Below are 13,091 nucleotides of genomic sequence, written 5' to 3'. Positions count from 1 at the left end.
GTGGAGTTGGTAAGGGGTGGTGGAGGAAACTTCGGGATCTGGATCGCAAGTGGACAGGGGTTTGAGGAAGGCCTCGAAATCCGCGATGATGATAGCGGGATGCTCCACCATGGCACCGTGCATGCGGAAACGCTCCACGGTGCCAGGTTTGGGCAAGACTGCCACCCCAGGCTCGTTGTTACTACAGTAGAACTTGTGGCGAGCGAGCTTCTCGGCAGCGATGTTGGAGCCTCGAACATGTTGGTAATTGCGTTGATCCTGTCCGTCGAACATTGACAAGCACCTGCAACACACCTCGACGTGGTGACTATCACCGCTCCGTTGGCTCGAAACAAGCCGAGAGAGGGAGCGAATGAGGGTGTAGTGGTGATGGGTCTCGTCCTTGATGAGCAGAAGGTGAATTTCCTGCGCACCATCGTCGTCTACGTCGCTCACCCGGATAGGGTACACCACATTTTCGTCGGTGAGGCCATAAACGTTGATAGCCAACCGCGCACGAGCCTCAAACTTGCGAATATCCGGGACCTCCACCGGGTAGTCGATCCCAGCCATGGCAACTTCCAGTTCTGGCTCGTAGGGTAGGTAGTGGTTAACTCGATGTGGATGGTTTTTCCTGCTGACAGGGTGCAAAGCTGCAAGCACCGACCATACGAAGCACTTGGCGTCACTGTTCTGAATGTTCAGGACGGCCTTCTTTGCCGCGATGGAAGATGGTAAGGGGACGTAGCTGGAGGCGGAGAGAGGCGTAAACTTGCAAAGTTTGACGCACAGTTCGTGAGGCCCGCCACACAGCGAACCCCCCGAGCCTTCAGCTTCATGTTCTTCTTGTTTAACCACCAGCTCCTCGGCAAACTGGTTGTAGATGACCTCGAGGTTGTCGACATCCGCCAGATGCAGCGTCTTCGCTTTGGTGTTGTGGCAGAAGCTGTAAATTTCATCGGACGGCTTCTTGTACTGGCAACGTAGCGATGCGTAGAATTTGGTGGAGTGCGTTGCAAGCGCATCACCGAGGATGGAAATTATCTCTGCTCGCTTCTCCTCTAAAAAGCTACGCACGTCGCATAAGCCCTCCGAAGTGATGACAAAGTCCTCCAACAAACGCTCGAAAGCAGTCCGGTTCGCTTTCGCCACAGGCTTGACACGTTTCGTGGGTGGTGCATTGATGGAGGCTGCTTCTGCCTTCCTCTTGGTGGAGCTGGTCGACGGTTGTGGAACAGGTGTTCCGACGACAATTTTGCATAATGTTATATGCCTCTTTAAATTATTAATAGTAATATGTATACCGCACCTGGGACATGATTTTTTAGCACCCAAATGCTTGCCCGGCACGCAGGTACGACAATGTCTTGCAAAATTTCTGCTTGATATGGTTATCTTGCACACGGGACAACTTTTCATAGAGCGCATTTTTTTGGGGGTATGTTTATTTATATGTGATCTGTTGGTGGTAGAGTGTTTACAAAAAAAATGCCTTACGAGAAAAATTTTGTTTTCCTCAAATATGTGCTTTAATAAACCCTGTAAAAAAATTTTAAAAAAATATATAAGAAAAATATAATTGTAGATAGAAAAAAAAGCACAATAAATATTGTATGCATGTGTAATTCTATTTAGTTTATTTTTTGCTAGACACGAATCTTCTTCAGATTTTATTGCCCATTAGTATATTTTTCTACCAATCTAGTAGAGGTATGAAACTATGAAAATGTACTTGTTTATATATATTATATTGATTCGGCTGATATAATAGCAAATATATATATATATATATAGCTATTTTTGAAATTCTAAAATTTTCAGGTATACTTATTTTTACATGCAAACATACATCATAAAAAATTACACAATCGTATGTTTTTTTTTTCCATACGCACATTTTTTATTTTCAGAAAACAAAGTTATTTTCGATTTTTTTTAAATCAAACAATAAACATTATTTGTGTTTATAGTATTTGTCGGGCAATAGCAGATAAAACAAGAATGGGTTTTCTACGACCCATAGTTTACGAGTTACAAAACAACTTAGAAATTACATCTTGAAATTTAAATTTAAAATAACTCGAAAACAGTAAGTGCTAATCATTATGTTTCCAATAGGTTGTAGAGTACATTCAATTTTTTATCAAATGTCATTAAAATTTTTGAAATAGGGTAAAAACTAAGCCAGCAAATCAAGTTTCTCAAAAAATAAAAAAAATTGTCTATATTTTCGAAACTTGAGGGGGTGGAATCGATTTTATTTGCTAGTCGTATAGTTTTCGTCAAATCCTATCCAACAAACCTAAAATCATCATCCTAGCTCAATTAGGAGCCGAGAAAATCAATGTCTTGGAAAACGTCTTAAGATTTTTGTCTTAAGAAAATTTTCTTGACAGACCGGAAGTAACATCTTGACAGACCGGAAGTCGACTTTCTTAAAGATTAAGACAAATATCTTAAGATGTTTTTCCAAGACATTGATTTTCTTGGTTCCTATGGGGCCTAGAACCACGCAACTTTGGATTATGTATATACCGTTGTTTTTTCCTACATATTCACTAGGGCTCGAAAGTGTGGTGGTTGTGTTGTTGCCTTGTAATCAAGAGGTCCTAGGTTCGAACCCGATAAAAGTACATAGTGGTTCAGATCCTATTTTAAAAAAACTGTAGGCCTAGTCCCGATTAGTTTTACTGCGCATATGTGAATATAGGAAAGTACAATGCAAAGTCAGCAATGTGTGATGTGGTCAGCACCAAATATTTTAATTTTATATGTATATTTAAGTTCCATGCATTAAACATGGCAGTTTTCCTATATGCTTTTATGGTATGGTGCTATGCACAGAGGAGCACTTTATTTAAGCATATTTAACTTCTCTTTCCATCTCTCAATCTATTCATATTTGACACAGTCATTGCAAGTCGGCCATTTTGTTTACGTAGCAATTAGGCTTAAAAAAACTTTGACACACTCATTGCAAGTCGGCCATTTTGTTTACGTAGCAATTACGTTAAAAAACTTTAAACCACATTATTGTTATTTTTTTTGTGAATGCTTGTTGTGATAAAAAAACATAATTAGATATATTTTATTTAATTTTATGTTTAATATCTTTTCTGTATATAAAACTAAATAATAATAAAATTCGAAACACTATGTACCTCCACTAAATATCAAACGCACAAAAAAAACAACACGCTAACACACGCAAAATTATACTGGTCTACCAGACGCCAGAGCGTCGTTACTCTACAGTCCAGAGTGTACTACGTGGAAGTGAGGTTAACTGTTGGGCGTCTTACCAGAAAATCGTCCTCTTACACCCCTGCATATTGCTATTTTGCATATGCTTGGTGTATATAGTAATATGTAATAAATATATATATAAAAAAAGCAAGAAAAAAAAGAGATACATGCAACACACTTAAAACTCGTATATTTTCTCTCTCTTCTTTTTGCGTGTTTTGCGAGTATATATTCCTTCCACAATATGCTTAAGAATTGTTTGGTTTTTGTAGAGAGTTTTACTTTTTATCTACAATTCCTTTACATTTGTTTGGTTATTACAGAATCAACTCACAGAAGCAACACTACCCTATTTATATAACACAAAGCCAACTCATGCAAGCTAACAAACAAATTTACTCACGTTAGTTAATTTCAATCACAATCACAATGTTCTTCTTGCAGCTCACAATAAAAAATAAGACCTGATGCCCCCTCGAGCTTCTAGTTTATTAGTCGAGGAGTAATATGTAGGTTAACAACGTGGACTAGTAGAAATCCAGTCTAGAACATTCTTCCCCCTATATTTCAGCCACATCATTTTACGAGTTCGAAAATTCACAAGTTATTCCATCGCATCGCATCACTGCTACCAATGCTGTTAACTGACGTCACTATTTCTCAACAGTTGCCAGACCTGATGTTAACAGCTGTTGTAACCTAAGCATCATGTGTATGCTCTAGAAAATAGTTCTATACTTCAATTTTTAGCACTGTCATTTTTCCTATTTTCGTAAATTCATCACGTCACCCCCACCAATGCTGTTACCTGACGTCATTATTTCTCAACAGTTGGCTGAGCTGATGTGAAAATTACATAGCATCATTTGTGCTGAACGCGAATTTTTGAACAAAATAAATAGGTCAGCATGAAATTCCATTATTATTGTTAGCTTTTGAAAAAAAACAGGAAGTACATCCGCCACTGTGAATAGCCATTCTTCCCCCTATATTTCAGCCACATCATTTTACGAGTTCGAAAATTCACAAGTTAATGCATCGCATCGCATCACTGCTACCAATGCTGTTAACTGACGTCACTATTTCTTAACAGTTGCCAGACCTGCTGAAATGCCAGAAATGCTGCCCCCCTCCCAGTCATCCATCTCTCTTACAATAGCGTGTATGTGCTGGCAACTCTCTCTAGTTGCAGGTTTTTTTAGTTAACTCGTAATCCTCGTCAAAAACTACAGTAACATCATAATGTCATATTGCACAGAAGAGGGAGGACATCGCTCATTACTGTTGCCAGCCATAAATCTCTCTCTCTTCATCTTACAGCAAAATTGGCATCTCTATTTTTTTAGTTGTAAGTAAATTGCCAACACACTCTAGTTAATAATGCTACATATTATACGCACACACGCACACGCATACTATATTACCATCCACCCATCTCCCTCTCTTTTACGGTAGTATATATATTTGTTGCCTAACCTAACCTAACCTAACCTAACCTAACCTAACCTAACCTAACCTATCTTCTTGTTTAGTATATGTAGGTTGGCAAAAATTGCTTTATGCACTGTAACGCAAGCCTCAAGCAAAGTTGCCAGCTTCTTGCTTTAGGTTAGGTTAGACAAAAAAAACTGTAGGTGGGCTGTCGGTTGTTTAACTCTCCCCTCTCTCTCTCTTTCTCCTCTCTCTTTTTTTTGTAAAAAAGCCATGGCAAAAGTACCAGTAGGTTGGCAACCTTGCTTTATGCACTGTAAGGCAAGCCTCAAGCAAGATTGCCAGCTCCTTGCTTTAGGTTAGGTTAGGTTAGGTTAGGTTAGGTTAGGTTAGAGTAGGTTAGGTTAGGTTAGGTTAGGTTAGAGTAGGTTAGGTTAGAGTAGGTTAGGTTAGGTTAGGTTAGGTTAGGTTAGAGTAGGTTAGGTTAGAGTAGGTTAGGTTAGGTTAGGTTAGGTTAGAGTAGGTTAGGTTAGAGTAGGTTAGGTTAGGTTAGGTTAGGTTAGGTTAGAGTGGGTGTTGGCAGCTGTCGGTTGTTTAACTCTTCTCTCTCTCTCTCCTCTCTTTTTTTTTGTAAAAAGCCATGGCAAAAATACCAGTAGGTTGGCAAATTGCTTTATGCACTGTAAACCAAGCCTCAAGCAAAATTGCCAGCTTCTTGCTTTAGGTTAGGTTAGAAAAAAAAAAACCTTGGTGATTTTTTTCGAGTAAAATATTGGCAACACTGCAAAAAAATAGAGCTTATGCCTTACAAGAGCAAACTATTAAGAAGCCTCAAGCAAAATTGCCAGCTCCTTGCTTGAGGCTACGTTAGACCCAAAAAAACCTTGGTGATTTTTTCGAGTAAAATATTAGCAACACTGCGAGAAAATAGAGTTTATGCCTTACAAGAGAAATCCATTAAGGCGAGCCTCAAGCAAAATTGCCAGCTCCTTGCTTGAGGCTACGTTAGACCCAAAAAAAAACCTTGGTGATTTTTTCGAGTAAGCAGCTGGCAACACTGCCATCAAATGAGGCTCATGCCTTACGAGACAAATCCATTAAGGCGAGCCTCACTGAGCCTCAATAGAGGGCGCTCAACCGGGTTGGTGCATCTACTAATAATGTTGGTCCTGGTTTCGAATCCCGGCTTGGGCATGGAGTGCGAGTATCCATTCATCATTTTCATCATGCCATCACTCATCCCCATCTTGGCAAATTAGCCAAAAAATGGCACAAGAAGCGAAGTAAAATTAAGCAAAGCAATAATAATAATAATAGTAATAATGTTATAACAACATTATTAGTAACATTGTTGCTAACATTATTTTCATTAACATTATGATTAAAATTATTATTATTATTATTGGTATGTTTATCCTGGTACTTGCCCCCCCCCCCCCAGACAAAAATTCGTGGTTTTGCCTCTGGTTAGAATGCGAGGGCCCAGGGTTCGAATTTGGCCTGAGCATGGGTGTTCGTTTTGAGTCTCTCTTCATCGTTGCGAGTAGCCGAGAATGGAAGACAAGCAACACTAAATAACGAAAGGAGAAAACAACACAATTAGAATAAGCAAGGCGGAAATAGTGCTGTTATAATTCCTGAAAATGATGCCAAAAAAAAAAAAAACTTTTTTTTTTCTTTCGGAAAAAGTGGTATCCTACCCCTCGAGAAGGCTTGAAGAATATATAAACTCCTTTCCCACCCACTTTGGCAAACAGAATCGCAAACTCTGCACTGATATAATAGAAATCCGAAAGCAAGAATAGTTTGTCACAGCCAGGGAGGCACATGAGAGGAGGTACCCACCTCCTCGGACACACACACACACCAGTCATCCAGGCTATTAACAATAAGTCAATGTTTTTTTCTCATTTAACTTCAACATTAAATTGATTTTTTTAAAAGATAAAAAATTCTCGGGCTTTACTTTTTTACACGTGCATGTTGGTTTCGTAATGGAGCACAAAAATAGAATGGTCACTCTCGTAAAATCCGTACCGGCTGAATGAATGTCTCCGTAGATTCCAAAATAATGACTCTTCTTTTTGAAATTAATAGTTTTAAAATGATACATGTGCCGTTGGTGAATAAGATTCGTCGTTACATAGCAGAATCCGCTATGTTGACGGATGCTAGATCACAATGATCATTTAGGGTTGGAAACACTAACCTTCCACAAAAGCACGACTTCCCAACGTCTTCATTGATTTTAATGCACAAGCTTGACTTGTATTCTGTCAGTAATGTGTAGAGCATACAAGCATTAAGCTCATTGCTTTCAAATAAATGTAATTATCGAAAAGCGACATCAAAAGTTTCGAGCTGGACAGGAAAAGATGCAATCTTACGGAGAAATTACCTGAATAGCTTGGTCACTTGCAATTTTCACAATTTAAGTGTTTTTTTCTTGTGAATTTGGTAAAGAATAATCCATAATAATTCCACGCGACTGTGCTTTTATTTTTATAGTTGTTAATAATAACTGACTTATTTTTCTTACGTGATATCGTACTTTTTCTCATAGCTAGTAAATCCGGTTCTCTGTTTTATACATACACATTCATCGAGAAGAATAGTTATTACAAAAGAAAAAATATTATGTTTCATATCTCGCAATCTCTACCGCTTTCTTATTTACAGGAAATATAATTTTAAAATTGTTGTAACCAAAGGAAAAAAGGACGAAAATACGAGGGGAAAATGTCTCCTTAATACAAAGAAAACATACATTAATATTAAATTAACGGATAGGGCATAGTGTCATAGTGTATTTTAATAAATATATAATGATCTTAAGCACTTAATACATTTTTCTTTATAATTTGGAGAGCTTTTCCGAACCGTACTTCCCCCGTTGAATTACACATACTCGCAACAAGAAAAAAACAAAGCGTAGTGTAAAAATTATTTTTTGTATTATCGACCCACGGCAGCTGGGGACGACCCGAATTACGTCATTAGTGCTCTTTGTTCATAAACATACTATATTTAGCCCGTCGGAGAATGCAATTTTCGGTAACTTTTGAATTACTACATAATCGTAAACGTTTGCTAAACACATTTTTGCTATCGATTTACACGAGAAATTCGTACCTTCGTTGAAAATAACGTGTTAATAGCCATCTTATCCAGCTCCAATGTAAAGCTTAGGGCAAGCAGATGACGAACGAAATTATTCAGAGACACAACAGGGGTGGCGCCACAGGCGGAAAAGTTTGGCAATGAATAGCCCCATTGTAGTTCCGTTTAAAAATTTCCTTTTTCAAGGGAAAAATCGCATGCTGGTTAGCGAATCGGCATTGCTGTAAGAAACCCACCAATACTGCTGTCAAAATCTACCATGCACATGCAAGATAATTCACATCTGGATTTTGTCCCTGTTCTTATCAACAAAACATTTCACAATTGTTAAGCTTATTGTCGTTCGAATTCAGAAATTCAAACGTCCCGTGGTAAACAGTGAGAAGGCGGACTGGTGACTGTGTATTCTTGTCGGCCTAGCCTTTGTCTTCATTAGCCGCTTAGAATGAACCAAGAACTTTCATTAGTTAATGCTCTTTGTTCACAGCAAAAAATACATGTTGATATTACAGCTGAGATACAAGACAACTTTTTGTGTCTTTTAAATCATAGTTGCCCTCATATTTTATTTTCAAGAATTCGTGTTTATGTTCTCGTGCAGCATGGGAATAATAATTCAAATTATTATTATTGTCGCAGATCTTTGAATGTGATAAATTGGCAATTTTAATTTTTTTCTACAGCATATTCCATATTATTTAAAAAGCTTAACCCCTGCCTGGATTGCATTTTTCAGACTAACGAGGCTCTGGCGGCTGGACCTGCAGCCAAGATAATTTTCTGTAGGAATTGTGTTGCGTCATCCATAGCTATATATGTGATTGTCCGTTCATTCATAGTGCATCTCAAAGAAAAGTGATGTAAAATAACCTACTTCATTAAATTCACTCACAATAGCATGTAAGCTTGTGGCAAGCTGCAAGTTCATATTTATACAGAATAGAACATGCTGTCTTTATGAGGATTTTTAACATTCAAACTAAGTCTCAACAAGCATATGTTTGAAATTAAATGAATTCACTCTTGTTGCTTTTAAAATAATTAAATATAACTCGCAGGATGCAGATGTCATCATTTGTACCTTATGTTAAATATTTCAGATAAATTTGTTTCATTGTTGATATATTGTGCCTTTTCCTTCAATTTATAGGAGTTATTGTTATTACTTATAGTTTGTATTTCCAGGACCACAGTGACATCTTTTCCTTTAGCCAATATCACCATTCTCTATTGATTAACCACTTTGGGTTATAGTGTTTGTCGTTGCGGAGAGTGTAATAATGTTCTACTATTGTTTCTTTCTAGTTACTTGGATGTTCTTCTAGCGATTCTAACAATGTTCCACAAGCAGTTACTGCATCTGAAGAGAAACCGAAGCAGCCAGATTCTATTTTCGCAAGATCATCGGATGTTCCATCGCCATTCAGAATGCAAACGTCACCAATGCGAGAACCAATAGCGGACAATTTCCCAGAAGAGGTGCCAAAGTCGAATGAGATATATTGGGAAAGGCGAGTCACAATGGAAGAGAAGGAACATACAATTAGGATGGAAGTTTTGAGTAAGGAAATGAAAGTGAAGGACTTGGACATTGAAAGAATGCAAAAAGAGAATAGAATGAGGGACTTGGACATCGAAAGGAAACAGATAGAACTGGAAATTAAATATACCGAACTGCTTCTTTTGCAGAAAAAACTAAAAGAGTGATTAAAGTGCGTTTGTGCGATTGTTTGGGAAGAATGAGATGTGTACATGACATATAGATATGAATCGTATTTTTAAAGTAGCCTATGTGTGTGTGTGTGTGTATATATATATTTCAATTACAGCGTAAACCGCCTTGTACCGGGGCCTCCGAGATACTTATATACGGGCCTCACACCAGCTTCTGTGACGTCACAGGATTAGTCAAGTATAGTCCATACACAACATTTAACAAAGTGCATTGTAAGAGTGTAATATTTAGTTTTCTGAGTGAATAGTCCTCTCTTATTCTTTCAGAACGTTGCTTTCACTTGAAGAACATTTCAAATGTCATATGACATTGGAAAACACGTAAATGATATTGATAAAAGTAAAATCCAATCTTTACCGTTCTGCATAATGTACCTTTATTTTTCAAATTACGAATGGAAAAAAGGCGATATACGTAGATAAAATTTCATCCTACATTTGGAACTTACTGTAACTTCGTAAAGAATTATCGTCGTTAGTATATAACTGCTATTAAATTGCTATGGAATGAGAACTTACTGTCCAAGTTATGTATGCAAGATAATTTTGTAAACGTTTACGTACAGATGGTTGAGGAAAGAGCTTGTAAGATTAGAATTTCGTATTAAATAAGCTTTCGAAACTCAATTCCCGTGTCTAATTTGATAAATGTTTGGATGCACAAGTTCCCGTGGCTTGGTTGTAAGTTACATTTTTTTAAATCATTGTTCGCACCAAAATCTTACATGTAAACAAAGAGAGTTGGTTTGAGTTGCTGTTTTAAGTCCACTTTATGCACAGTAAGGCTAATCGGGACTGGACCTACAATTTAAAGTGGGATCCGAACCACTTGTGCCTCCACCGGGTATCGAACCCGGGACCCCTCGATTACAAGGCAATGACGCTACCACTGCGCCATGGGGGAGGCCCTGTAAACAAAGAGAGAACGTGTACAAATACTAATGCAACAAACGTACTAGCCTAACCTATTCGCAATACCTAGAGGCTAAGAACACAAATCTTAAATGACCTAACAGTAATTCAAGCCTATGAAAAGGGATTTGCGATCACACGGAAAATGAAACTAGTTGAGAATATTATTGCAACTTGCAAACAACTTACTTTAATTAAGAAGTTCAAAGCAAAAAGCAATAGGACACAATAAACCTCATTCTCTATCAGGAGATTATTGTTAAAGAGTATTAACAGAATATCGTATTCTAAAGTCCTTATAATTATATCCCTTTTGTGTAAACAAGCTAGATAATGGTATTTGTGAAATAGGCTAATAAAATTGAAGAAAGTCGTAAAATTTTATATGTATATTATATTTCTTTCACCTGATGTATATCATGAAGCACATAATTCTTGTAAATTGGAACATAGCATGAAGAAGTAAGTGAATATCCTCCACTGTGACTAGAAAGTAAAATGTGTTAAAGACGTGACTTGCACTTTGAACTGCACAATTTCAGACAACTTATGAGCAATAAATAATACGGACATATAAATAAAAATCAACATTTTTTTCGTGTTAAATAAAGGACTATTATAGTTACATGGTCGGCATCCATGTAATTAATATTACCATTCAGCTCTGTTCACAAATTCTTAAATGTCGTATACTTCGCACTGATTGAACACAGACTTTTTTAACAACATATAATTAAATGTTGTACTACATACAAACGCATAAATTTACTTGTAACTGATCAGGAGACAACCAGTGGCGTGCCCAGGATTTTCGAAATGGAGGGGTTACGTACACCTTTTCTGGTAGTCAGCTCTCATTTTGCCATCTTTTCCTACCTTTCATGTTCTTTTTTTTAGGAATACTGGACCAAAAGGGGGGTTATAACCCCCATCAACCCCCCCTTGGGCACTCCACTGGAGACAACTATCTTTAGTTTGCGATAACAATTATTGTTCTTACTCTGAAATGAATAGATTTACAGCAACTCTTTATCGTACAAATCGCTCATTCAATACTTCTAATAACCTTGATTCAAATAGCCTACATGTATTTCGCCAAAACGCACGAGTAACTTTTTGACGTCATCAGTCCTTTAACGTCATCAAGTTGCGACCCTTATACGGAGTATACACGAAGTATACGCATCTCGGAGGTCCCGCTTGTAGTACACGATCAAATTAATCATGTACAAGTCGTTAAATTGAATGTCGTTGAGCAGCATTCCTATTGGAAATCTTGAATGGTCTGAAATTGCTTGCGATCAAAGAAACTTGGACAAGTTCACACTTAACCAAAGCGTGGCAGTGTGTACGGCATGGAACGAAATAAATAACTAGCGATTAGCCGTTACAGGGATATTTTTTTTATTTCCAAAGGAAGAAGAAGGACATATTAGAAACTCGAAGGAAGTGTGATGATGTGTTTTTCTCGAGTCTGCTTTAGACGGAAGCATTTCCTTTAACATTTTTGTTAGCATAAGTGATAAGTAAATGCTTCAAAAAATCTTATAGCAGATAGTGCGTACTTTATACGAAAACGAAAGCATTTCTTGGAACATTTCGGTTAGCTTTTGCGATTACAATGAATAATATATACAGCACGAAAGGCACATCTAGTTACATCAGCTATGGAGAGTGCAGGGTGTTTACAATTGAAAAAACTAAAATATTCTTCCATACGTGTACAGTAAACGCTATAAAGTTTGTATTTAATCAGCGCCATTCTTTTGTACCTAAAACCATTTAATACGAAACGTTATTCCTCTCGGTTGAATAGTTATCGTCTTTTAAAAATATGAAGTGATACATTGTTTACGTCTCACCCGGCCGCCATTAAATCTGCATTCGTGACCTAGGGGTCGCTTTTCGATAATCGATTTCAATAGCATGTGCTCTGATCAGTCGCCAGTCTGACTTGGATCGTGTTAATTAGAACCAATCCTAAATAGAAATTCTTTGACCGAACCTTGGATCCAATGATAAAAATTACGTCTCTGATGTCATTTAATTTTAAGCGTCCGATTCAAGGACTTGTTCATGATTTATTTGATCGTGGACAAGGCGCTTAAGTTAGCCTATGGCTGAGTGTATGATCACAAATGTGCATGTATGTGAAAGAAAAGTTTATGGAACGCAAATTCTAGTTTATTTTTTTAAAATCGAGCCTCAATTCGAACTCCATTTATTCACAGGCTTGTTGCAGTATTATTGTATATATTGTATTCTATATATATGTATATATTTATTAATTTTTTTATTAAAAGTTTACAAAATTACTTAGGGCTTTTTCTCATATGAGATTCCATACCTTCATTTAAATTTGAGCTATAATACAGGGTTAGCCTAAAAGAAATAGACACTTTCAAAGTTTTACAGAAAGAACAGTTTTAATAATAGGGCTGTAATACATGGTTTCAAGAGTGCGGCCTGAAGTTTACCTTGGTAATTTACAAGTGTTCTATGTGTGACCCTTTTGTAACACGACAGATATCAATGCGATAGTCCAGTTCTCATCTCCCAGAATTTTTCCCCTTGCACAGACAATCAGTTTCCTTAAATCTATTGCTCCAATCGTAGATTGACTTCCTTGTGGGTGGTTGTTTACCATACCGTGTTCTAAAAAGAAGCTG

The 13,091-nt window shown here is 37.3% G+C and overlaps 1 protein-coding gene across 1 annotated transcript in view; it reads left to right on the top strand.

Annotated features, from left to right (window-relative positions):
- The window catches only part of LOC146002215 (uncharacterized), a 148,388-nt gene extending 135,729 nt beyond the window's left edge, over positions 1-12,659 (top strand). Inside the window, exon 5 of the mRNA XM_083139935.1 lies at positions 9,082-12,659. Coding sequence (XP_082996061.1) covers positions 9,082-9,483 — 402 coding nt within the window. The 3' untranslated portion in view covers positions 9,484-12,659. The remainder of the gene's footprint in view (positions 1-9,081) is intronic.
- Positions 12,660-13,091: the final 432 nt, after the last annotated feature.

Source organism: Lepisma saccharinum, chromosome 1 (genome assembly GCF_977018435.1).
Source record: "Lepisma saccharinum chromosome 1, izLepSacc3.1, whole genome shotgun sequence".
Lineage (NCBI taxonomy): Eukaryota > Metazoa > Arthropoda > Insecta > Zygentoma > Lepismatidae > Lepisma > Lepisma saccharinum.
This window is presented reverse-complemented; position numbering and strand designations above follow the sequence as displayed.